The sequence below is a fragment of the Electrona antarctica genome (genome assembly GCF_951216825.1).
Source record: "Electrona antarctica genome assembly, chromosome: 13".
Classification (NCBI taxonomy): Eukaryota; Metazoa; Chordata; class Actinopteri; order Myctophiformes; family Myctophidae; genus Electrona; species Electrona antarctica.
This window is the reverse complement of record NC_136794.1, coordinates 51,564,003-51,589,695: the sequence shown is the minus strand read 5'-3', so window position 1 is coordinate 51,589,695 and position 25,693 is coordinate 51,564,003. Positions and strand designations below refer to the sequence as shown.

Genomic DNA, 25,693 nt, shown 5'->3' with positions numbered 1-25,693 from the left:
ATAGTGTGGTTTCCCAAACAACCACACTAAGAATAACTATAGTGTGGTTTCCACACTAAGAATAACTATAGTGTGGTTTCCACACTAAGAATAACTATAGTGTGGTTTCCACACTAAGAATAACTATTGTGTGGTTTCCACACTAAGAATGACTATATTGTGGTTTCCCAAACAACCACACTAAGAATAACTATAGTGTGGTTTCCCAAACAACCACACTAAGAATAACTATAGTGTGGTTTCCACACTAAGAATGACTATATTGTGGTTTCCCAAACAACCACACTAAGAATAACTATAGTGTGGTTTCCCAAACAACCACACTAAGAATAACTATAGTGTGGTTTCCCAAACAACCACACTAAGAATAACTATAGTGTGGTTTCCACACTAAGAATAACTATAGTGTGGTTTCCACACTAAGAATAACTATAGTGTGGTTTCCACACTAAGAATGACTATATTGTGGTTTCCCAAACAACCACACTAAGAATAACTATAGTGTGGTTTCCACACTAAGAATAACTATAGTGTGGTTTCCCAAACAACCACACTAAGAATAACTATAGTGTGGTTTCCACACTAAGAATAACTATAGTGTGGTTTCCACACTAAGAATAACTATAGTGTGGTTTCCACACTAAGAATAACTATAGTGTGGTTTCCACACTAAGAATGACTATATTGTGGTTTCCCAAACAACCACACTAAGAATAACTATAGTGTGGTTTCCCAAACAACCACACTAAGAATAACTATAGTGTGGTTTCCCAAACAACCACACTAAGAATAACTATAGTGTGGTTTCCACACTAAGAATAACTATAGTGTGGTTTCCCAAACAACCACACTAAGAATAACTATAGTGTGGTTTCCCAAACAACCACACTAAGAATAACTATAGTGTGGTTTCCCAAACAACCACACTAAGAATAACTATAGTGTGGTTTCCACACTAAGAATAACTATAGTGTGGTTTCCACACTAAGAATAACTATAGTGTGGTTTCCCAAACAACCACACTAAGAATAACTATAGTGTGGTTTCCCAAACAACCACACTAAGAATAACTATAGTGTGGTTTCCCAAACAACCACACTAAGAATAACTATAGTGTGGTTTCCCAAACAACCACACTAAGAATAACTATAGTGTGGTTTCCACACTAAGAATAACTATAGTGTGGTTTCCACACTAAGAATGACTATATTGTGGTTTCCCAAACAACCACACTAAGAATAACTATAGTGTGGTTTCCCAAACAACCACACTAAGAATAACTATAGTGTGGTTTCCCAAACAACCACACTAAGAATAACTATAGTGTGGTTTCCACACTAAGAATAACTATAGTGTGGTTTCCCAAACAACCACACTAAGAATAACTATAGTGTGGTTTCCCAAACAACCACACTAAGAATAACTATAGTGTGGTTTCCCAAACAACCACACTAAGAATAACTATAGTGTGGTTTCCCAAACAACCACACTAAGAATAACTATAGTGTGGTTTCCACACTAAGAATAACTATAGTGTGGTTTCCACACTAAGAATAACTATAGTGTGGTTTCCCAAACAACCACACTAAGAATAACTATAGTGTGGTTTCCCAAACAACCACACTAAGAATAACTATAGTGTGGTTTCCCAAACAACCACACTAAGAATAACTATAGTGTGGTTTCCCAAACAACCACACTAAGAATAACTATAGTGTGGTTTCCAAACAACCACACTAAGAATAACTATAGTGTGGTTTCCCAAACAACCACACTAAGAATAACTATAGTGTGGTTTCCAAACAACCACACTAAGAATAACTATAGTGTGGTTTCCCAAACAACCACACTAAGAATAACTATAGTGTGGTTTCCACACTAAGAATAACTATAGTGTGGTTTCCACACTAAGAATAACTATAGTGTGGTTTCCACACTAAGAATAACTATAGTGTGGTTTCCCAAACAACCACACTAAGAATAACTATAGTGTGGTTTCCCAAACAACCACACTAAGAATAACTATAGTGTGGTTTCCCAAACAAACACACTAAGAATAACTATAGTGTGGTTTCCCAAACAACCACACTAAGAATAACTATAGTGTGGTTTCCCAAACAAACACACTAAGAATAACTATAGTGTGGTTTCCCAAACAACCACACTAAGAATAACTATAGTGTGGTTTCCCAAACAACCACACTAAGAATAACTATAGTGTGGTTTCCACACTAAGAATAACTATAGTGTGGTTTCCCAAACAACCACACTAAGAATAACTATAGTGTGGTTTCCACACTAAGAATAACTATAGTGTGGTTTCCACACTAAGAATAACTATAGTGTGGTTTCCACACTAAGAATAACTATAGTGTGGTTTCCACACTAAGAATAACTATAGTGTGGTTTCCACACTAAGAATAACTATAGTGTGGTTTCCACACTAAGAATAACTATAGTGTGGTTTCCACACTAAGAATGACTATATTGTGGTTTCCACACTAAGAATAACTATAGTGTGGTTTCCACACTAAGAATAACTATAGTGTGGTTTCCACACTAAGAATGACTATATTGTGGTTTCCCAAACAACCACACTAAGAATAACTATAGTGTGGTTTCCACACTAAGAATGACTATATTGTGGTTTCCACACTAAGAATAACTATAGTGTGGTTTCCACACTAAGAATAACTATAGTGTGGTTTCCACACTAAGAATAACTATAGTGTGGTTTCCACACTAAGAATAACTATAGTGTGGTTTCCACACTAAGAATAACTATAGTGTGGTTTCCACACTAAGAATGACTATATTGTGGTTTCCCAAACAACCACACTAAGAATAACTATAGTGTGGTTTCCCAAACAACCACACTAAGAATAACTATAGTGTGGTTTCCCAAACAACCACACTAAGAATAACTATAGTGTGGTTTCCACACTAAGAATAACTATAGTGTGGTTTCCACACTAAGAATAACTATAGTGTGGTTTCCACACTAAGAATGACTATATTGTGGTTTCCCAAACAACCACACTAAGAATAACTATAGTGTGGTTTCCACACTAAGAATAACTATAGTGTGGTTTCCCAAACAACCACACTAAGAATAACTATAGTGTGGTTTCCACACTAAGAATAACTATAGTGTGGTTTCCACACTAAGAATAACTATAGTGTGGTTTCCACACTAAGAATAACTATTGTGTGGTTTCCACACTAAGAATGACTATATTGTGGTTTCCCAAACAACCACACTAAGAATAACTATAGTGTGGTTTCCCAAACAACCACACTAAGAATAACTATAGTGTGGTTTCCACACTAAGAATGACTATATTGTGGTTTCCCAAACAACCACACTAAGAATAACTATAGTGTGGTTTCCCAAACAACCACACTAAGAATAACTATAGTGTGGTTTCCCAAACAACCACACTAAGAATAACTATAGTGTGGTTTCCACACTAAGAATAACTATAGTGTGGTTTCCACACTAAGAATAACTATAGTGTGGTTTCCACACTAAGAATGACTATATTGTGGTTTCCCAAACAACCACACTAAGAATAACTATAGTGTGGTTTCCACACTAAGAATAACTATAGTGTGGTTTCCCAAACAACCACACTAAGAATAACTATAGTGTGGTTTCCACACTAAGAATAACTATAGTGTGGTTTCCACACTAAGAATAACTATAGTGTGGTTTCCACACTAAGAATAACTATAGTGTGGTTTCCACACTAAGAATGACTATATTGTGGTTTCCCAAACAACCACACTAAGAATAACTATAGTGTGGTTTCCCAAACAACCACACTAAGAATAACTATAGTGTGGTTTCCCAAACAACCACACTAAGAATAACTATAGTGTGGTTTCCACACTAAGAATAACTATAGTGTGGTTTCCCAAACAACCACACTAAGAATAACTATAGTGTGGTTTCCCAAACAACCACACTAAGAATAACTATAGTGTGGTTTCCCAAACAACCACACTAAGAATAACTATAGTGTGGTTTCCACACTAAGAATAACTATAGTGTGGTTTCCACACTAAGAATAACTATAGTGTGGTTTCCCAAACAACCACACTAAGAATAACTATAGTGTGGTTTCCCAAACAACCACACTAAGAATAACTATAGTGTGGTTTCCCAAACAACCACACTAAGAATAACTATAGTGTGGTTTCCCAAACAACCACACTAAGAATAACTATAGTGTGGTTTCCACACTAAGAATAACTATAGTGTGGTTTCCACACTAAGAATGACTATATTGTGGTTTCCCAAACAACCACACTAAGAATAACTATAGTGTGGTTTCCCAAACAACCACACTAAGAATAACTATAGTGTGGTTTCCCAAACAACCACACTAAGAATAACTATAGTGTGGTTTCCACACTAAGAATAACTATAGTGTGGTTTCCCAAACAACCACACTAAGAATAACTATAGTGTGGTTTCCCAAACAACCACACTAAGAATAACTATAGTGTGGTTTCCCAAACAACCACACTAAGAATAACTATAGTGTGGTTTCCCAAACAACCACACTAAGAATAACTATAGTGTGGTTTCCACACTAAGAATAACTATAGTGTGGTTTCCACACTAAGAATAACTATAGTGTGGTTTCCCAAACAACCACACTAAGAATAACTATAGTGTGGTTTCCCAAACAACCACACTAAGAATAACTATAGTGTGGTTTCCCAAACAACCACACTAAGAATAACTATAGTGTGGTTTCCCAAACAACCACACTAAGAATAACTATAGTGTGGTTTCCAAACAACCACACTAAGAATAACTATAGTGTGGTTTCCCAAACAACCACACTAAGAATAACTATAGTGTGGTTTCCAAACAACCACACTAAGAATAACTATAGTGTGGTTTCCCAAACAACCACACTAAGAATAACTATAGTGTGGTTTCCACACTAAGAATAACTATAGTGTGGTTTCCACACTAAGAATAACTATAGTGTGGTTTCCACACTAAGAATAACTATAGTGTGGTTTCCCAAACAACCACACTAAGAATAACTATAGTGTGGTTTCCCAAACAACCACACTAAGAATAACTATAGTGTGGTTTCCCAAACAAACACACTAAGAATAACTATAGTGTGGTTTCCCAAACAACCACACTAAGAATAACTATAGTGTGGTTTCCCAAACAAACACACTAAGAATAACTATAGTGTGGTTTCCCAAACAACCACACTAAGAATAACTATAGTGTGGTTTCCCAAACAACCACACTAAGAATAACTATAGTGTGGTTTCCACACTAAGAATAACTATAGTGTGGTTTCCCAAACAACCACACTAAGAATAACTATAGTGTGGTTTCCACACTAAGAATAACTATAGTGTGGTTTCCACACTAAGAATAACTATAGTGTGGTTTCCACACTAAGAATAACTATAGTGTGGTTTCCACACTAAGAATAACTATAGTGTGGTTTCCACACTAAGAATAACTATAGTGTGGTTTCCACACTAAGAATAACTATAGTGTGGTTTCCACACTAAGAATGACTATATTGTGGTTTCCACACTAAGAATAACTATAGTGTGGTTTCCACACTAAGAATAACTATAGTGTGGTTTCCACACTAAGAATGACTATATTGTGGTTTCCCAAACAACCACACTAAGAATAACTATAGTGTGGTTTCCACACTAAGAATGACTATATTGTGGTTTCCACACTAAGAATAACTATAGTGTGGTTTCCACACTAAGAATAACTATAGTGTGGTTTCCACACTAAGAATAACTATAGTGTGGTTTCCACACTAAGAATAACTATAGTGTGGTTTCCACACTAAGAATAACTATAGTGTGGTTTCCACACTAAGAATGACTATATTGTGGTTTCCCAAACAACCACACTAAGAATAACTATAGTGTGGTTTCCCAAACAACCACACTAAGAATAACTATAGTGTGGTTTCCCAAACAACCACACTAAGAATAACTATAGTGTGGTTTCCACACTAAGAATAACTATAGTGTGGTTTCCACACTAAGAATAACTATAGTGTGGTTTCCACACTAAGAATGACTATATTGTGGTTTCCCAAACAACCACACTAAGAATAACTATAGTGTGGTTTCCACACTAAGAATAACTATAGTGTGGTTTCCCAAACAACCACACTAAGAATAACTATAGTGTGGTTTCCACACTAAGAATAACTATAGTGTGGTTTCCACACTAAGAATAACTATAGTGTGGTTTCCACACTAAGAATAACTATTGTGTGGTTTCCACACTAAGAATGACTATATTGTGGTTTCCCAAACAACCACACTAAGAATAACTATAGTGTGGTTTCCCAAACAACCACACTAAGAATAACTATAGTGTGGTTTCCACACTAAGAATGACTATATTGTGGTTTCCCAAACAACCACACTAAGAATAACTATAGTGTGGTTTCCCAAACAACCACACTAAGAATAACTATAGTGTGGTTTCCCAAACAACCACACTAAGAATAACTATAGTGTGGTTTCCACACTAAGAATAACTATAGTGTGGTTTCCACACTAAGAATAACTATAGTGTGGTTTCCACACTAAGAATGACTATATTGTGGTTTCCCAAACAACCACACTAAGAATAACTATAGTGTGGTTTCCACACTAAGAATAACTATAGTGTGGTTTCCCAAACAACCACACTAAGAATAACTATAGTGTGGTTTCCACACTAAGAATAACTATAGTGTGGTTTCCACACTAAGAATAACTATAGTGTGGTTTCCACACTAAGAATAACTATAGTGTGGTTTCCACACTAAGAATGACTATATTGTGGTTTCCCAAACAACCACACTAAGAATAACTATAGTGTGGTTTCCCAAACAACCACACTAAGAATAACTATAGTGTGGTTTCCCAAACAACCACACTAAGAATAACTATAGTGTGGTTTCCACACTAAGAATAACTATAGTGTGGTTTCCCAAACAACCACACTAAGAATAACTATAGTGTGGTTTCCCAAACAACCACACTAAGAATAACTATAGTGTGGTTTCCCAAACAACCACACTAAGAATAACTATAGTGTGGTTTCCACACTAAGAATAACTATAGTGTGGTTTCCACACTAAGAATAACTATAGTGTGGTTTCCCAAACAACCACACTAAGAATAACTATAGTGTGGTTTCCCAAACAACCACACTAAGAATAACTATAGTGTGGTTTCCCAAACAACCACACTAAGAATAACTATAGTGTGGTTTCCCAAACAACCACACTAAGAATAACTATAGTGTGGTTTCCACACTAAGAATAACTATAGTGTGGTTTCCACACTAAGAATGACTATATTGTGGTTTCCCAAACAACCACACTAAGAATAACTATAGTGTGGTTTCCCAAACAACCACACTAAGAATAACTATAGTGTGGTTTCCCAAACAACCACACTAAGAATAACTATAGTGTGGTTTCCACACTAAGAATAACTATAGTGTGGTTTCCCAAACAACCACACTAAGAATAACTATAGTGTGGTTTCCCAAACAACCACACTAAGAATAACTATAGTGTGGTTTCCCAAACAACCACACTAAGAATAACTATAGTGTGGTTTCCCAAACAACCACACTAAGAATAACTATAGTGTGGTTTCCACACTAAGAATAACTATAGTGTGGTTTCCACACTAAGAATAACTATAGTGTGGTTTCCCAAACAACCACACTAAGAATAACTATAGTGTGGTTTCCCAAACAACCACACTAAGAATAACTATAGTGTGGTTTCCCAAACAACCACACTAAGAATAACTATAGTGTGGTTTCCCAAACAACCACACTAAGAATAACTATAGTGTGGTTTCCAAACAACCACACTAAGAATAACTATAGTGTGGTTTCCCAAACAACCACACTAAGAATAACTATAGTGTGGTTTCCAAACAACCACACTAAGAATAACTATAGTGTGGTTTCCCAAACAACCACACTAAGAATAACTATAGTGTGGTTTCCAAACAACCACACTAAGAATAACTATAGTGTGGTTTCCCAAACAACCACACTAAGAATAACTATAGTGTGGTTTCCCAAACAACCACACTAAGAATAACTATAGTGTGGTTTCCCAAACAACCACACTAAGAATAACTATAGTGTGGTTTCCAAACAACCACACTAAGAATAACTATAGTGTGGTTTCCACACTAAGAATAACTATAGTGTGGTTTCCACACTAAGAATAACTATAGTGTGGTTTCCACACTAAGAATAACTATAGTGTGGTTTCCCAAACAAACACTAAGAATAACTATAGTGTGGTTTCCACACTAAGAATAACTATAGTGTGGTTTCCACACTAAGAATGACTATATTGTGGTTTCCCAAACAACCACACTAAGAATAACTATAGTGTGGTTTCCCAAACAACCACACTAAGAATAACTATAGTGTGGTTTCCACACTAAGAATAACTATAGTGTGGTTTCCACACTAAGAATAACTATAGTGTGGTTTCCACACTAAGAATAACTATAGTGTGGTTTCCCAAACAACCACACTAAGAATAACTATAGTGTGGTTTCCACACTAAGAATAACTATAGTGTGGTTTCCACACTAAGAATGACTATATTGTGGTTTCCCAAACAACCACACTAAGAATAACTATAGTGTGGTTTCCACACTAAGAATAACTATAGTGTGGTTTCCCAAACAACCACACTAAGAATAACTATAGTGTGGTTTCCAAACAACCACACTAAGAATAACTATAGTGTGGTTTCCCAAACAACCACACTAAGAATAACTATAGTGTGGTTTCCCAAACAACCACACTAAGAATAACTATAGTGTGGTTTCCCAAACAACCACACTAAGAATAACTATAGTGTGGTTTCCAAACAACCACACTAAGAATAACTATAGTGTGGTTTCCACACTAAGAATAACTATAGTGTGGTTTCCACACTAAGAATAACTATAGTGTGGTTTCCACACTAAGAATAACTATAGTGTGGTTTCCCAAACAAACACTAAGAATAACTATAGTGTGGTTTCCACACTAAGAATAACTATAGTGTGGTTTCCACACTAAGAATGACTATATTGTGGTTTCCCAAACAACCACACTAAGAATAACTATAGTGTGGTTTCCCAAACAACCACACTAAGAATAACTATAGTGTGGTTTCCACACTAAGAATAACTATAGTGTGGTTTCCACACTAAGAATAACTATAGTGTGGTTTCCACACTAAGAATAACTATAGTGTGGTTTCCCAAACAACCACACTAAGAATAACTATAGTGTGGTTTCCACACTAAGAATAACTATAGTGTGGTTTCCACACTAAGAATGACTATATTGTGGTTTCCCAAACAACCACACTAAGAATAACTATAGTGTGGTTTCCCAAACAACCACACTAAGAATAACTATAGTGTGGTTTCCCAAACAACCACACTAAGAATAACTATAGTGTGGTTTCCACACTAAGAATAACTATAGTGTGGTTTCCCAAACAACCACACTAAGAATAACTATAGTGTGGTTTCCCAAACAACCACACTAAGAATAACTATAGTGTGGTTTCCACACTAAGAATAACTATAGTGTGGTTTCCCAAACAACCACACTAAGAATAACTATAGTGTGGTTTCCACACTAAGAATAACTATAGTGTGGTTTCCACACTAAGAATGACTATATTGTGGTTTCCCAAACAACCACACTAAGAATAACTATAGTGTGGTTTCCCAAACAACCACACTAAGAATAACTATAGTGTGGTTTCCCAAACAACCACACTAAGAATAACTATAGTGTGGTTTCCACACTAAGAATAACTATAGTGTGGTTTCCCAAACAACCACACTAAGAATAACTATAGTGTGGTTTCCCAAACAACCACACTAAGAATAACTATAGTGTGGTTTCCCAAACAACCACACTAAGAATAACTATAGTGTGGTTTCCACACTAAGAATAACTATAGTGTGGTTTCCACACTAAGAATAACTATAGTGTGGTTTCCCAAACAACCACACTAAGAATAACTATAGTGTGGTTTCCCAAACAACCACACTAAGAATAACTATAGTGTGGTTTCCAAACAACCACACTAAGAATAACTATAGTGTGGTTTCCCAAACAACCACACTAAGAATAACTATAGTGTGGTTTCCCAAACAACCACACTAAGAATAACTATAGTGTGGTTTCCACACTAAGAATGACTATAGTGTGGTGTCCCAACAACCACACTAAGAATAACTATAGTGTGGTTTCCCAAACAACCACACTAAGAATGACTATAGTGTGGTGTCCCAACAACCACACTAAGAATAACTATAGTGTGGTTTCCCAAACAACCACACTAAGAATAACTATAGTGTGGTTTCCCAAACAACCACACTAAGAATAACTATAGTGTGGTTTCCACACTAAGAATAACTATAGTGTGGTTTCCACACTAAGAATAACTATAGTGTGGTTTCCCAAACAACCACACTAAGAATGACTATAGTGTGGTTTCCCAAACAACCACACTAAGAATAACTATAGTGTGGTTTCCCAAACAACCACACTAAGAATGACTATAGTGTGGTTTCCCAAACAACCACACTAAGAATGACTATAGTGTGGTGTCCCAACAACCACACTAAGAATAACTATAGTGTGGTTTCCCAAACAACCACACTAAGAATAACTATAGTGTGGTTTCCCAAACAACCACACTAATAATAACTATAGTGTGGTTTCCCAAACAACCACACTAAGAATGACTATAGTGTGGTTTCCACACTAAGAATAACTATAGTGTGGTTTCCCAAACAACCACACTAAGAATGACTATAGTGTGGTGTCCCAACAACCACACTAAGAATAACTATAGTGTGGTTTCCCAAACAACCACACTAAGAATAACTATAGTGTGGTTTCCCAAACAACCACACTAAGAATAACTAGTGTGGTTTCCCAAACAACCACACTAAGAATAACTATAGTGTGGTTTCCCAAACAACCACACTATAGTTATTGTCACACTATTCCAAGAGAGTAATCTAACTTCCGCTGTGATTGGCCGAGCTTTGCATACCGTTTGTAGCAGCTAATTGGCTGTTGTCGCAAAAACATGATTTTTAGTGGATATATCTGACTGACGCATGATCACAGGGGTAACGGGACATTGTAATTGACCGACAAGGTAACACTTTACAATAGCGACCTGTTATAAAGCATTTATAAACATTTATAAGCAGTTTGTAGACAAGTAATAATCATGAACAATCATTGTTGGCATCCGTAAACTAACAATAACTGTTTAAACATAATGTATACGTTATTAGTAAGGTATTAGTAAGTAGTGAACTATTCACATAGTTATAAATGTTTAGGTAAACATTTACGGATGTCAACAAACAGTCTGTTGATGATTATTACTCATCTACAAACTATTTATAAATGCTTTATAACAGGTCGTTATTGTATAGTCCATTTTCTAGTTTATAATGTTGCTGATGTCTGAGGTGGGCGGGTCTTTCAGTACCTTGCGTGCACGCAACCTTCTCTCCCTCAGGGCGTCTTACTGGCCATAGAGGGTGCAACAAAATTATAATAATAATCCACTCACGCCAAGGAGGAGATGCCAGGGAGGAGATGCCAGGGAGGAGATGCCAGGGAGGAGATGGTGCCAAGGTGCCAAGGCCAGATTTGCCGCTGATACTTGTAGTTATGCCAGAAATCCTCCCACTGCCAAGATGAGCTGCTCACGACAACACGAACACGACCTGTCTTATGATATCTGCTGTCTGGAGGAAACCTGACAACTACAAAATGTTCATTTTTGAGGAAATGAAAAATATACATTTGAGGAAATTAAGAAAACCTTGTATTTTTTAAACAAAGAAATACAGCCTCATCAAAGTTGGTGTTGTAACTTTATATATTGTCAATTACTTCCATGAGAAGGAGAGAGGTGGTGGAGTTAGTTGCTTTAGCAGACATTTTGAGGGTCCAATGGAGTTAAGAGGTTTTGTCCAAAGCACTTTTTACTACTTTCCATTGGTTCAATATTTTCAAAAAAATGGAGTTATGAGGTTTCCTCCCGACAGCAGAGATACGTGACTCTTTTTGATACAGAGACAGTCATGGCGGCAAGACTAAGTGTTGAGGAGAGGAGAAAACAAGACTAACTGTTGAGGAGAGGAGAAAACAAGACTAACTGTTGAGGAGAGGAGAAACAAGACTAACTGTTGAGGAGAAAACAAGACTAACTGTTGAGGAGAGGAGAAAACAAGACTAACTGTTCAGGAGAGGAGAAAACAAGACTAACTGTTGAGGAGAAAACAAGACTAACTGTTCAGGAGAGGAGAAAACAAGACTAACTGTTGAGGAGAGGAGAAAAAAATACTAACTGTTGAGGAGAGGAGAAAACAAGACTTAACTGTTCAGGAGAGGAGAAAACAAGACTTAACTGTTCAGGAGAGGAGAAAACAAGACTAACTGTTCAGGGGAGGAGAAAACAAGACTAACTGTTCAGGAGAGGATAAAACAAGACTAACTGTTCAGGAGAGGAGAAAAACTGTTTTTTAATTTCTTTATCCAAAATGAGTTAATATCACAGGCTATTCAGACTATGAAGACTATGAAATAAATGCTTCAACATGTAGCTAGGTGTAATGTTAGAGACCACAGAAGACATGTAAATATGAAATAAATGCTTAAACATGTAGCTAGGTGTAATGTTAGAGACCACAGAAGACATGTAAATATGAAATAAATGTTTAAACATGTAGCTAGGTGTAATGTTAGAGACCACAGAAGACATGTAAATATGAAATAAATGCTTAAACATGTAGCTATATGTGTAATGTTAGAGACCACAGAAGACATGTAAATATGAAATAAATGCTTAAACATGTAGCTAGGTGTAATGTTAGAGTCCACAGAAGACATGTAAATATGAAATAAATGTTTAAACATGTAGCTAGGTGTAATGTTAGAGACCACAGAAGACATGTAAATATGAAATAAATGCTTAAACATGTAGCTATATGTGTAATGTTAGAGACCACAGAAGACATGTAAATATGAAATAAATGCTTAAACATGTAGCTAGGTGTAATGTTAGAGTCCACAGAAGACATGTAAATATGAAATAAATGTTTAAACATGTAGCTAGGTGTAATGTTAGAGACCACAGAAGACATGTAAATATGAAATAAATGCTTAATCAAGCCTGTTTTCTCAACTCTGTTTCTCTGCAAGACATTACTCTATAAGCCATATCTCCAAAACTGGTGGGTCAAACTGAACAACCAATATGTCAATTTGAAGCTATGATTCCCTGCTTTCACATGACATGAAACGGAAATTTAAATAAATTCACTGACTTAGCCTCAGTCAGATTACATTATTATATGTACATTATATCCAGAAGGTTGGTAAAGACAGAATAAGGGTCAGAGATAATCTTTCACGTTTTAATGAATAACAGTAAAGTGAAGGGGAAAAAAGACAAACTAAACAAAGAACACCTTCCCTACAATTCTCAAAATCACTGAATGTGCCAAATAAACGCTTACTAACTACTTTAGCAAAATAATGATGCATGCATTTAGCGCCATACAGCAAATTATCATCTCCACAGTGTACACCACACCACAGACAGGTACTGTTCTCACAGTCACACAGACAGGTAACAGTCAGACAGACAGGTAACAGTCAGACAGACAGGTAACAGTCAGACAGACAGGTACTGTTCCCACAGTCAGACAGACAGGTAACAGTCAGACAGACAGGTAACAGTCAGACAGACAGGTACTGTTCCCACAGTCAAACAGACAGACAGGTAACAGTCAGACAGACAGGTAACAGTCAGACAGACAGGTACTGTTCCCACAGTCAGACAGACAGGTAACCATCAGACAGACAGGTAACAGTCAGACAGACAGGTACTGTTCCCACAGTCAGACAGACAGACAGACAGGTAACAGTCAGACAGACAGGTAACAGTCAGACAGACAGGTACTGTTCCCACAGTCAGACAGACAGGTAACCGTCAGACAGACAGGTAACAGTCAGACAGACAGGTACTGTTCCCACAGTCAGACAGACAGGTAACAGTCAGACAGACAGGTACTGTTCTCACAGTCAGACAGACAGACAGACAGACAGACAGACAGACAGACAGACAGACAGACAGGTACTGTAGTTAACGAGGTCCTGAAGCCGATTGGTGCGTGGTTAACGAGGTGTTTAACGAGCTGTCCTGAAACATCCCGCCTCTCAGCAGCTCCTCTGAAAACCGCCGAGACGTCCCGAAGAACCGAGTCTGACACACACGCGCACACACACACACACACACACACACACACACACACACACACACACACACACACACACACACACACACACACACACACACACACACACACACACACACACACACACACACACACACACACACACACACACACACACACACACACACACACACAACATTACATTTAACAGACTACATTATGTTTTCTGGCCATAGGATGCAAAGTTCAAACTGTGCTACTCTTATTATCTGTTACGAGTTGCCCATGTCTGTGTACTCCAACTTGAGATACAGTGTACTTGATATGTATTGTGTACTGCCTGTACTGTAGCATACTGTATAGATAGGCTACGAGAGACATCAGTGATATGTATTGTGTACTGCCTGTACTGTAGCATACTGTATAGATAGGCTACGAGAGACATCAGTGATATGTATTGTGTACTGCCTGTACTGTAGCATACTTTATAGATAGGCTACGAGAGACATCTTGATATGTATTGTGTACTGCCTGTACTGTAGCATACTGTATAGATAGGCTACGAGAGACATCTTGATATGTATTGTGTACTGCCTGTACTGTAGCATACTGTATAGATAGGCTACGAGAGACATCTTGATATGTATTGTGTACTGCCTGTACTGTAGCATACTGTATAGATAGGCTACGAGAGACATCTTGATATGTATTGTGTACTGCCTGTACTGTAGCATACTTTATAGATAGGCTACGAGAGACATCTTGATATGTATTGTGTACTGCCTGTACTGTAGCATACTGTATAGATAGGCTACGAGAGACATCTTGATATGTATTGTGTACTGCCTGTACTGTAGCATACTGTATAGATAGGTAGATAGATTGATATGTATCGTGTACTGCCTGTACTGTAGCATACTTTATAGATAGGCTACGAGAGACATCTTGATATGTATTGTGTACTGCCTGTACTGTAGCATACTTTATAGATAGGCTACGAGAGACATCTTGATATGTATTGTGTACTGCCTGTACTGTAGCATACTGTATAGATAGGTAGATAGATTGATATGTATCGTGTACTGCCTGTACTGTAGCATACTTTATAGATAGGCTACGAGAGACATCAGTGGCATCAAGGTCAGCCTTGATATGTATTGTGTACTGCCTGTACTGTAGCATACTGTATAGATAGGCTACGAGAGACATCAGTATTGTGTACTGCCTGTACTGTAGCATACTGTATAGATAGGCTACGAGAGACATCAGTATTGTGTACTGCCTGTACTGTAGCATACTGTATAGATAGGCTACGAGAGACATCAGTGATATGTATTGTGTACTGCCTGTACTGTAGCATACTTTATAGATAGGCTACGAGAGACATCTCGGCGGCAGCAAGGTCAGCCTTGCTGCCGTAGGCACGTTCTTCTGTCTCATATCTTATTGTCACGTCATTATGATCCAGCACTATATATGTTTCCTGTTTGTGTAATAAACTTTGTGAACCTTAGCGTGATACTGTCTCGTGTCTCGTTAATTTGTTCTCCCGGGCACCCGCCGGCCGCCGCCGCAGTCGCCGTACCAAAGGAATACTTCAACCAGATTGTCACACACCACCCAGCCTGCACACACTACCTGTCTGTCAAACCAGACGAGGGTCCAGTACTTAGAGATTACAACATTATCTACTACAAATAAAATACGGTTATCATTGAGTGACTGTAGTTTATTCCTGCGTTGAAATGTCCCTTTTAAACCTGAGAACGATTCTACAAATGTCTTCTAAATCCTGACAGTTTTCTGATAAACCTTATGTTTCTATGTCAGTGGTTCTCAAACATTTTCATGTCAAGGACCCCCAAGAATATTATGTAATTGGCCGCCGACCCCCATCTGAAAATATCAGTAAAGCAACCTCCTGCTGCCTCCTGCATTATGTGCTAATTCAAAACAGGTGGTACGCATTGGGCCCAAATGTGCCCAAAATGTGCTGACCTCAGTACATTTGTGCTGATTTAATCGCATTTGTGCTGATTTCATCAAATTTGTGATGACGGCTATGGCCATTTTTAGTCCAAGGAGTGTTTTTTGTGCAAAACTAATGCTTGGAATGTAGTGTCAAACCCCCTAGTTTGACATGTCACATGCTGCTTAAAGCATAAGGAAAGTTTGACCTTTTGCAGCATTTTGCGTTGAACAAATGTGTTTCCAAATCCATGTCGTTACACCTGCATCTCCACTAGCTAAATAGTGCTGGATTTTTTTGCACTCAGCAGAGAAGAACTGAGAATTCCAATTCCATATCACTGGTATCACCTGCTCACTTATTTCAATAAATAAATACCCTTCCACCTCTCTATGTGGTGGACGGTGGGTCTCTATGAGGTGGACGGTGGGTCTCTATGTGGTGGACGGTGGGTCTCTATGAGGTGGACGGTGGGTCTCTATGAGGTGGACGGTATCTCTCTATGTGGTGGACGGTGGGTCTCTATGTGGTGGACGGTGGGTCTCTATGTGGTGGACGGTGGGTCTCTATGTGGTGGACGGTGGGTCTCTATGAGGTGGACGGTGGGTCTCTATGAGGTGGACGGTGGGTCTCTATGAGGTGGACGGTGGGTCTCTATGTGGTGGACGGTGGGTCTCTATGAGGTGGACGGTGGGTCTCTAGGAGGTGGACGGTGGGTCTCTATGAGGTGGACGGTGGGTCTCTATGAGGTGGACGGTGGGTCTCTATGTGGTGGACGGTGGGTCTCTATGTGGTGGACGGTGGGTCTCTATGAGGTGGACGGTGGGTCTCTATGTGGTGGACGGTGGGTCTCTATGTGGTGGACGGTGGGTCTCTATGAGGTGGACGGTGGGTCTCTAGGAGGTGGACGGTGGGTCTCTATGTGGTGGACGGTGGGTCTCTATGAGGTGGACGGTGGGTCTCTATGAGGTGGACGGTGGGTCTCTATGAGGTGGACGGTGGGTCTCTATGTGGTGGACGGTGGGTCTCTATGAGGTGGACGGTGGGTCTCTATGAGGTGGACGGTGGGTCTCTATGAGGTGGACGGTGGGTCTCTATGAGGTGGACGGTGGGTCTCTATGAGGTGGACGGTGGGTCTCTATGAGGTGGACGGTGGGTCTCTATGAGGTGGACGGTGGGTCTCTATGAGGTGGACGGTGGGTCTCTATGAGGTGGACGGTGGGTCTCTATGAGGTGGACGGTGGGTCTCTATGTGGTGGACGGTGGGTCTCTATGAGGTGGACGGTGGGTCTCTATGAGGTGGACGGTGGGTCTCTATGAGGTGGACGGTGGGTCTCTATGTGGTGGACGGTGGGTCTCTATGTGGTGGACGGTGGGTCTCTATGAGGTGGACGGTGGGTCTCTATGAGGTGGACGGTGGGTCTCTATGAGGTGGATGGTGGGTCTCTATGAGGTGGACGGTGGGTCTCTATGAGGTGGACGGTGGGTCTCTATGTGGTGGACGGTGGGTCTCTATGAGGTGGATGGTGGGTCTCTATGTGGTGGACGGTGGGTCTCTATGAGGTGGACGGTGGGTCTCTATGTGGTGGACGGTGGGTCTCTATGAGGTGGATGGTGGGTCTCTATGTGGTGGACGGTGGGTCTCTATGAGGTGGACGGTGGGTCTCTATGTGGTGGACGGTGGGTCTCTATGAGGTGGACGGTGGGTCTCTATGAGGTGGACGGTGGGTCTCTATGAGGTGGACGGTGGGTCTCTATGAGGTGGACGGTGGGTCTCTATGAGGTGGACGGTGGGTCTCTATGAGGTGGACGGTGGGTCTCTATGTGGTGGACGGTGGGTCTCTATGTGGTGGACGGTGGGTCTCTATGAGGTGGACGGTGGGTCTCTATGTGGTGGACGGTGGGTCTCTATGAGGTGGATGGTGGGTCTCTATGTGGTGGACGGTGGGTCTCTAGGAGGTGGACGGTGGGTCTCTATGTGGTGGACGGTGGGTCTCTATGAGGTGGACGGTGGGTCTCTATGAGGTGGACGGTGGGTCTCTATGTGGTGGACGGTGGGTCTCTATGTGGTGGACGGTGGGTCTCTATGTGGTGGATGGTGGGTCTCTAGGAGGTGGACGGTGGGTCTCTATGAGGTGGATGGTGGGTCTCTATGTGGTGGACGGTGGGTCTCTATGTGGTGGACGGTGGGTCTCTATGAGGTGGACGGTGGGTCTCTATGTGGTGGACGGTGGGTCTCTATGTGGTGGATGGTGGGTCTCTATGAGGTGGATGGTGGGTCTCTATGAGGTGGACGGTGGGTCTCTATGTGGTGGACGGTGGGTCTCTATGTGGTGGACGGTGGGTCTCTAGGAGGTGGACGGTGGGTCTCTAGGAGGTGGACGGTGGGTCTCTATGAGGTGGACGGTGGGTCTCTATGAGGTGGACGGTGGGTCTCTATGTGGTGGACGGTGGGTCTCTATGTGGTGGACGGTGGGTCTCTATGAGGTGGACGGTGGGTCTCTATGAGGTGGACGGTGGGTCTCTATGAGGTGGATGGTGGGTCTCTATGAGGTGGACGGTGGGTCTCTATGAGGTGGACGGTGGGTCTCTATGAGGTGGACGGTGGGTCTCTATGTGGTGGACGGTGGTTCTCTATGAGGTGGATGGTGGGTCTCTATGAGGTGGACGGTGGGTCTCTATGAGGTGGACGGTGGGTCTTATACTCACAGGCATGTGGTGGACGGTGGGTCTCTTGCTGCCGTACAGCTGGTTGGATGTTTGGTACAACGGATGTCTTTTCTTCTGACTGTTGAACAAGAATTATACAAACATTAATATATGCATTCATATTATCTAATACTCTAAAGCAATGATTACTGTCACAATTTAGAGCTATTTAACACTGTTACTGAACACACTCTATACTCAGTCTATAGCAATGATTACTGTCACAATATAGAGCTATTTAACACTGTTACTGAACACACACTCTATAGCAATGATTACTGTCACAATATAGAGCTATTTAACACTGTTACTGAACACACTCTCCATAGAGCGTCGCAGGCCCGCCCCCTTTCATGACGACGCCAGGCCCAGGAAATAGTTCCCAATGCATTTTTCCTCATAGACAGCAAATCACAAATCATGACAACAAACACAAGAAGGAAAACAACAACAAAAAAAGTGTTGCAACTTTCCGTTTTCTTCTTCTTTCTAATTATTTGTTCAGCCCAAAAACGTCACATCCGGTTTTAGCCTGGGGTAAGAATTTTCTATGGCTGCCAATGCAAGTTGGTCCAATCCTTAATCACATACGGACAAACATCTATGCCGATGCTATCTAACTTGCGGAGGTAGCGTGCCTTGTCCACGGGCAACAGATCTTTCAACGTATGGCATTGCAAATACGTTTGATAATCGCTACTCTGCTCAATATTGTTTTGAAAATGCCGCAAATTGCATTGCAGTGAACGAGCGCAAATCACAACTTCCCCCGGGGGTGGGCGGAGTCACAGTTTGAGGCGCTGATTACTCGCCGTGGTGTCAGTGTATAGCTTTAATATTTGGTATCCTAATATAGATCATATGATGTTTTTTCCTTCCATACGTACTGTCGTTTTTTTTTTAATGTTGATTAATGATGATGATTAATTGAAAATGAATGACCCCAATGGACTGAGCGGTCTTGATACCGGAAGGTTGCCAGTTCGAATCAGCGGTCCGACACGTTAAAATTACCACCGCTGAAGTGCCCTTGAACAAGGCATTGAACCACTACGATGAAATGTGTTCTATGAGCAGGGCCTGGCTGGAAACAAGTTCTTGAGCTTAGCCCAGATACCCTGGGTAAATATAGTAATCATTTCATTTCATTTCATTTCATTTCATTTCATTTCATTTCTTTCTTTCTTTCTTTCTTTCTGTGTTTTCCTGTGCTTATTCTAAACGGTTAATAAGTTATCAATCAATCAATACAATAAAAGGTGTGTTTTTATCAGCCTCTCACCTGTAACCATGGAACCCGTCAGGGTGGTTGAACCTCGCTGGTAGATTCTGATCAACTTTGTAAACATCGCTGGTTTTTAGAAGAACATTCTTCTCCTCCAGAACCTCCAGAACCTCCTGAACCTCCTCTCTGCTTTCAGCTGCTTCCTGGTCCTCAGTCATCATCAGGTGTTGTTGTTGTTTCTCACGGATGGAATAGTGTTATAATCCAGACACCAAACTAAACGCTACAGTCTGTGTCACTCCCAACGGACTATAGGCCTACGAACGAGGCAAGGTAGTTATTTTCTCACTGGTGGATTTATTGTCTCACACACCAAGTCATCCACAACGTCAAACTGTTGTAAATAAAGCATACAAAAGCGAACATTCGGATTAGAACATGCATAAAGAAACATTAATATAACAGAAACATGAAACAACAAAATGCTGAAAGCTTAAAATACCAAACACACCTCACTGGCGCTGCTGCATAAACCGAAGGAAATGGAGGAGTTCTGTTGCCCTTTAGTGCCCAGAACACAGCGATGCACTGGAATACATCCAGCAAATATATATTTAGAAAATAATAAACTTTAGAAAACTAACAAATTGCAAATACATCACAACATGGCAGCAGTAACTGTTTGTATCGCTAAACGCTCGCCTCCCTCAGCCTGCAGAAAACCGTTGCTAACAACAAACACGGTAACTATGTGTGTTACGTGTTTGTTATGTGTGTTACACCAACATTGGTGACCCATCGAGTATTGTAGTTTCACAACATGATATATAAATAGTGGCTAATGATGAATATAATTCACACCATAAACACATTCAAAAATTAAGCCACTATAAAGATTAAAGAGCGCCACCAACAGGCAGCGAATCTCACTCACATCAGACCAGGGATGTGTTTAGGAGATTATAGTCCATAAAATGTCCAGACATGACGTTTAGTGGCATTTATTCAGCCTAGATTACAGTTTAAATGATATAGTGATGACATGAATGATGATGTTAAACATGTCTAACAGCTGTTAAACAGCTCTGAACTCGGTAGAATCTGCACCTGGCTCGCTGATAACAAACTATCTTTACACCTGGGAAAAACTGAATCCATTCTCTTTGGCTCTATTAGTAATCTCAGCAAGGCAAATGGCTTCTTGGTTAGAGTGGGTGACAATGTTATCACACGTAAAGATGAAATTACCTACCTAGGTTCCATCCTGGAGGCAAATCTTTCCGGTGATAAAATGGCCACCAACGTAATCAAAAAAGTCAACCATAGAACAAGATTCCTCTACAGGATCTCCTCACTGGTCAACAAAAACACCTTGAAGACCTTAACAGGAGCCCTTGTACAGGGTTTCTTTGACTATGCATGCACCTCCTGGTACCACAGCACCTCAAAGGCCCTTAAAACCAGGCTCCAGACTTCCCAAAACAAACTGGTCAGGCTCCTACTTGATCTAGCCCCCCGAACCCACCTAACCCCTGCCCACTTCGACAGGCTGGAATGGCTTAGGGTCGACGACAGAGTACAGCATCTTGCAATGGGTCTGGTCCACAAGATTCGATACACCACCAAGATACCCATGTACCTGTCTAGATACTTCCTTAATGTTAACGAAGTCCACACCCACAACACCAGAGGGAGTGCAACGAACCATGTACAACCCAGATTCGGCACAAACAAGGGACTAAATTCTTTTCGCTCCTATGCCACCAAAATGTGGAACGCCCTACCAACTGTCATTAAGACATGCGAATCCCTTGACTCATTCAAAACCGCTCTCAAAGGGCACCTACGGATGGCTGCAATTCGAAACTGGCCCCCGTAAAATCTGAATCCCCCCCCCCCCCCGCCCCCCCCCCCCCCCCCCCCCTTTTCCCCTCACTGTATATATTTCTTTTCCCTTTTTACCTCCTTTATGATGAATTCCTGTTCTGTCTATAGAAGTGTCTATTTGTACGTCTCTAAATGTTTTGATGATTTGAACATGGTGGACCCTATTGGAAACAAGTGTAATGCTTAATTGGGTCGTCCACTCACAGTTAACAGCCTTTGTATTGAGTTTGTGCTTGAAATGTACTGTAATTCTGCAAACTGTTAATAAATTCTTCAATCAATCAATCAATCCAAAGAGAATGGATTCAGTTTTTCCCAGGTGTAAAGATCGTTTGTTATCAGCGAGCCAGGTGCAGATTCTACCGAGTTCCGAGCTGAGGGCCTTTTCAACCTGCAGTTTGTTCCTGTCCGAGACTAGCAGTGCCGAGTCATCTGCGAACAGGAACAAGTTGCAGTCACAAGCTGATGTCATGTCGTTTACATATATTAGGAACAGTAAAGGCCCTAGTAGGCCCCATAAACCATCTGTAGAAAGGAGTCCATTTACATTTATGTGTGGGAGAACTGTATTAACATACACAAAGACATATAAATATCTTGGCCTCACTTTAGATGAGCATACGAACTTCAAGGAAGGCACTCAGGTTCTTTCTGATTCAGCTGGTAGAGCCCTGGGATCAGTACTGAATAAGGTGAAAGCCTGTAAGGATTTAGGATATTATACATTTACACAATTATATCAGTCTTGTGTATGCCCTGTTTCGGATTATGCCTCCGGTGTATGGGGTTTTCCGGACAATGAAAGTTGTAACACAATTCAAAATAGAGCCATACGGTCATTTCTTGGAGTTCATAAGCTTACGCCTATCTTGGCCATTAGCGGAGATATGGGATGGATGCCCGTAAATATCAGACACAAAGGTGAGATGTTGAGACTTTGGAATAGATTTGTTAATATGTCCGATGACAGATTAACCAAAAAGATTTTTAACTGGGACATTTCTAATGGTTACCCCTGGGCCAATGAAGTAAAGTCTTTATTTTTTATGAATAATTCATCATTTATTTATTTAAAAAGACTATGCTGTAATATTCATGAGATACAGAACTATATGTTCCTTGGGTATAAGGAGAGTTGGGCTGTTGATTTATGGTACAAACCAAAACTAAGAACATATCGTCTTATTAAAAATAATTATGGCCCTGAACCTTATGTTACACAAAATGTATCCAAAAGTCAGAGATCTTTTTGTGCACAGCTGCATTCTGGGACCTTACCATTAGCTTTAGAAACGGGTAGATTCATTCTGGGACCTTACCATTAGCTTTAGAAACGGGTAGATTCATTCTGGGACCTTACCATTAGCTTTAGAAACGGGTAGATTCATTCTGGGACCTTACCATTAGCTTTAGAAACGGGTAGATTCATTCTGGGACCTTACCATTAGCTTTAGAAACGGGTAGATTCATTCTGGGACCTTACCATTAGCTTTAGAAACGGGTAGATTCATTCTGGGACCTTACCATTAGCTTTAGAAACGGGTAGATTCATTCTGGGACCTTACCATTAGCTTTAGAAACGGGTAGATTCATTGGTACTCCTGAGGAGGACAGAGTATGTTTACTGTGTGATTTGAAAGAAATTGAAAATGAAATTATTTTTTTGTTTTACTGCCCATTATATGAAGAACTAAGACATGTATTATTTTGTAAAATGACAACCATCTGTGTTAACTTTTTCTGGTTAGAGGACTACGAAAAACTGGAATTTTGTTTTAGGAAAAGGTATTTTTGCTTTAGCAGACTTTTTATGCAAAGCGTGGGAAAAAAGGCAGAATGTTTTGTTTGTGTAAAAAATAAATAAAATAAAAACTGTTTCTTGTACACAATGCAATACTGACGCAATGATGTGTGGGTGTGTCCTATAAGTCCATGTGGGTGTGTCCATGTGGGTGTGTCCATGTGGGTGTGTCCTATAAGTCCATGTGGGCGGGGCATCTTGGGGTGTGTCCTATAAGACTATCAGCGGAAGTGGCGGAAGTGTTGCGTGTAAGATAACTACGTCACGCGGTGCGGCTGTGTTTACTAGTCCCCACCCAATGATCATTTCAGCGGGAATACATTTTCGGGAACACAACGCTGCGATTGGTCAAAAAACGTTAACTTCCGGGGGGGATTACACGGCGGAAGTGCCGCCTTTCGATAGCTTCTCTGCCTTAGGTTGTGACCAGGCTCTTCTTTTTCGCAGTTAAGTGAGCCTGGGACCGAGGCTACCTCCAGGTAGGATTGCATCCAGCTCACTGATGTGCTATCGAAACCAATAGGCCTATCTCACAGCCCCCTTTCCACGCCCACTTCCGGTAGATAGTGGTGTCATTTAACATTAGGCATTTACACCTTTTTTCTCTGGAGAATCTAAGTACATTTCCTAATGTTAAAATGTCAAAGACTGATAATAATATGAAGAAAACACAATGGTATAACAACTCAAACTAGAAAAAGTGCCCTTCTGGGAGTAATATTGTGTGTGTGTGTGTGTGTGTGTGTGTGTGTGTGTGTGTGTGTGTGTGTGTGTGTGTGTGTGTGTGTGTGTGTGTGTGTGTGTGTGTGTGTGTGTGTGTGTGACGTGGCTTGGCCTGTTGTAGCGCCACCATGAGGCTGATTTGAAAACTGTCAAGTGGCATTTCTTCCAACGCCTAGTGGGAATATGCATGCACAGTTTCACCGCAATCGGACGCTGCGTTGAGTAGTTGTGGCAATTTGTACAAAACGGGTACAAAGCGGGCTATTCCTGAAAGGTTTAGAAGCCAATCGTAGGCAATGAAGGTGGATTATGAGAAATCAAACAAACGCGTCTTGATCACATGACTATGGAGAGCATGTGTACCGATTTGCGGGAAATTTGGATAAAATCTGAAGGAGTAATATTAGAAAATGTGTTTTACATATGTCGGCCTACTGGTGGCGCCATAAAGAGCAGATGTGAAAAATTCCAGGCAAAGGTTTTTCATTGGCCTCTAGGGAGCTGGCATACAAAGTTATCCACAGATCCGTGCAGTTAGAGGTAAAAACACTTTTCAGCGAGTTATAGCGCCACCCTGAGGCTGAGTTGAAAATGTTCACGCGGCATTTCTTCCTAACCTAGTGGGAATGTGCGTGCACAATTTCACGGAAATCACACGATGTGTTCATGATTTGCAGCATTTTGTTTTAAACTGAGCACTCCTGCGAACTTTGGAAGCCAATCTTAGCCAATCAGGATGGAGTCTGAGAAATCTGAAAGATCGGTTTCGTTGAATCGCTCTAGAGAGACTGTGTACCAATTTGCGTGATGTTTGGACAAAATCTGTAGGTGTACTGTCCAAAAACTTGTTTTGCACAAATCGGCCTCCTGGTGGCGCTATAACAGGCCCTTCTGGAAATTCTGGGGCAGAGGTTCATCGTTGGCATCCAGGGAGTGTGTGTGCAAAATTTGACATCGACCGGGTTAACGGTGCCGGAGATTAGCTGTTCACAGACGGACGGACGCCTAGCAGCCTACTACTATAGCCTACTAAATGTAGCTAAATGTAGCC

At 40.5% G+C, this 25,693-nt stretch overlaps 1 protein-coding gene across 1 annotated transcript in view; it reads right to left on the bottom strand.

The window, feature by feature from the left end:
- LOC306935046 (noelin-like) overlaps positions 1-20,449 on the bottom strand; it is a gene marked incomplete at both ends in the record, with an annotated part of 44,938 nt that extends 24,489 nt beyond the window's left edge. The window contains 2 exons of the mRNA XM_079517869.1: positions 19,007-19,085; positions 20,289-20,449. Coding sequence (XP_079373995.1) covers positions 19,007-19,085; positions 20,289-20,449 — 240 coding nt within the window. The remainder of the gene's footprint in view (positions 1-19,006; positions 19,086-20,288) is intronic.
- Between the last annotated feature and the right edge of the window lie 5,244 nt (positions 20,450-25,693).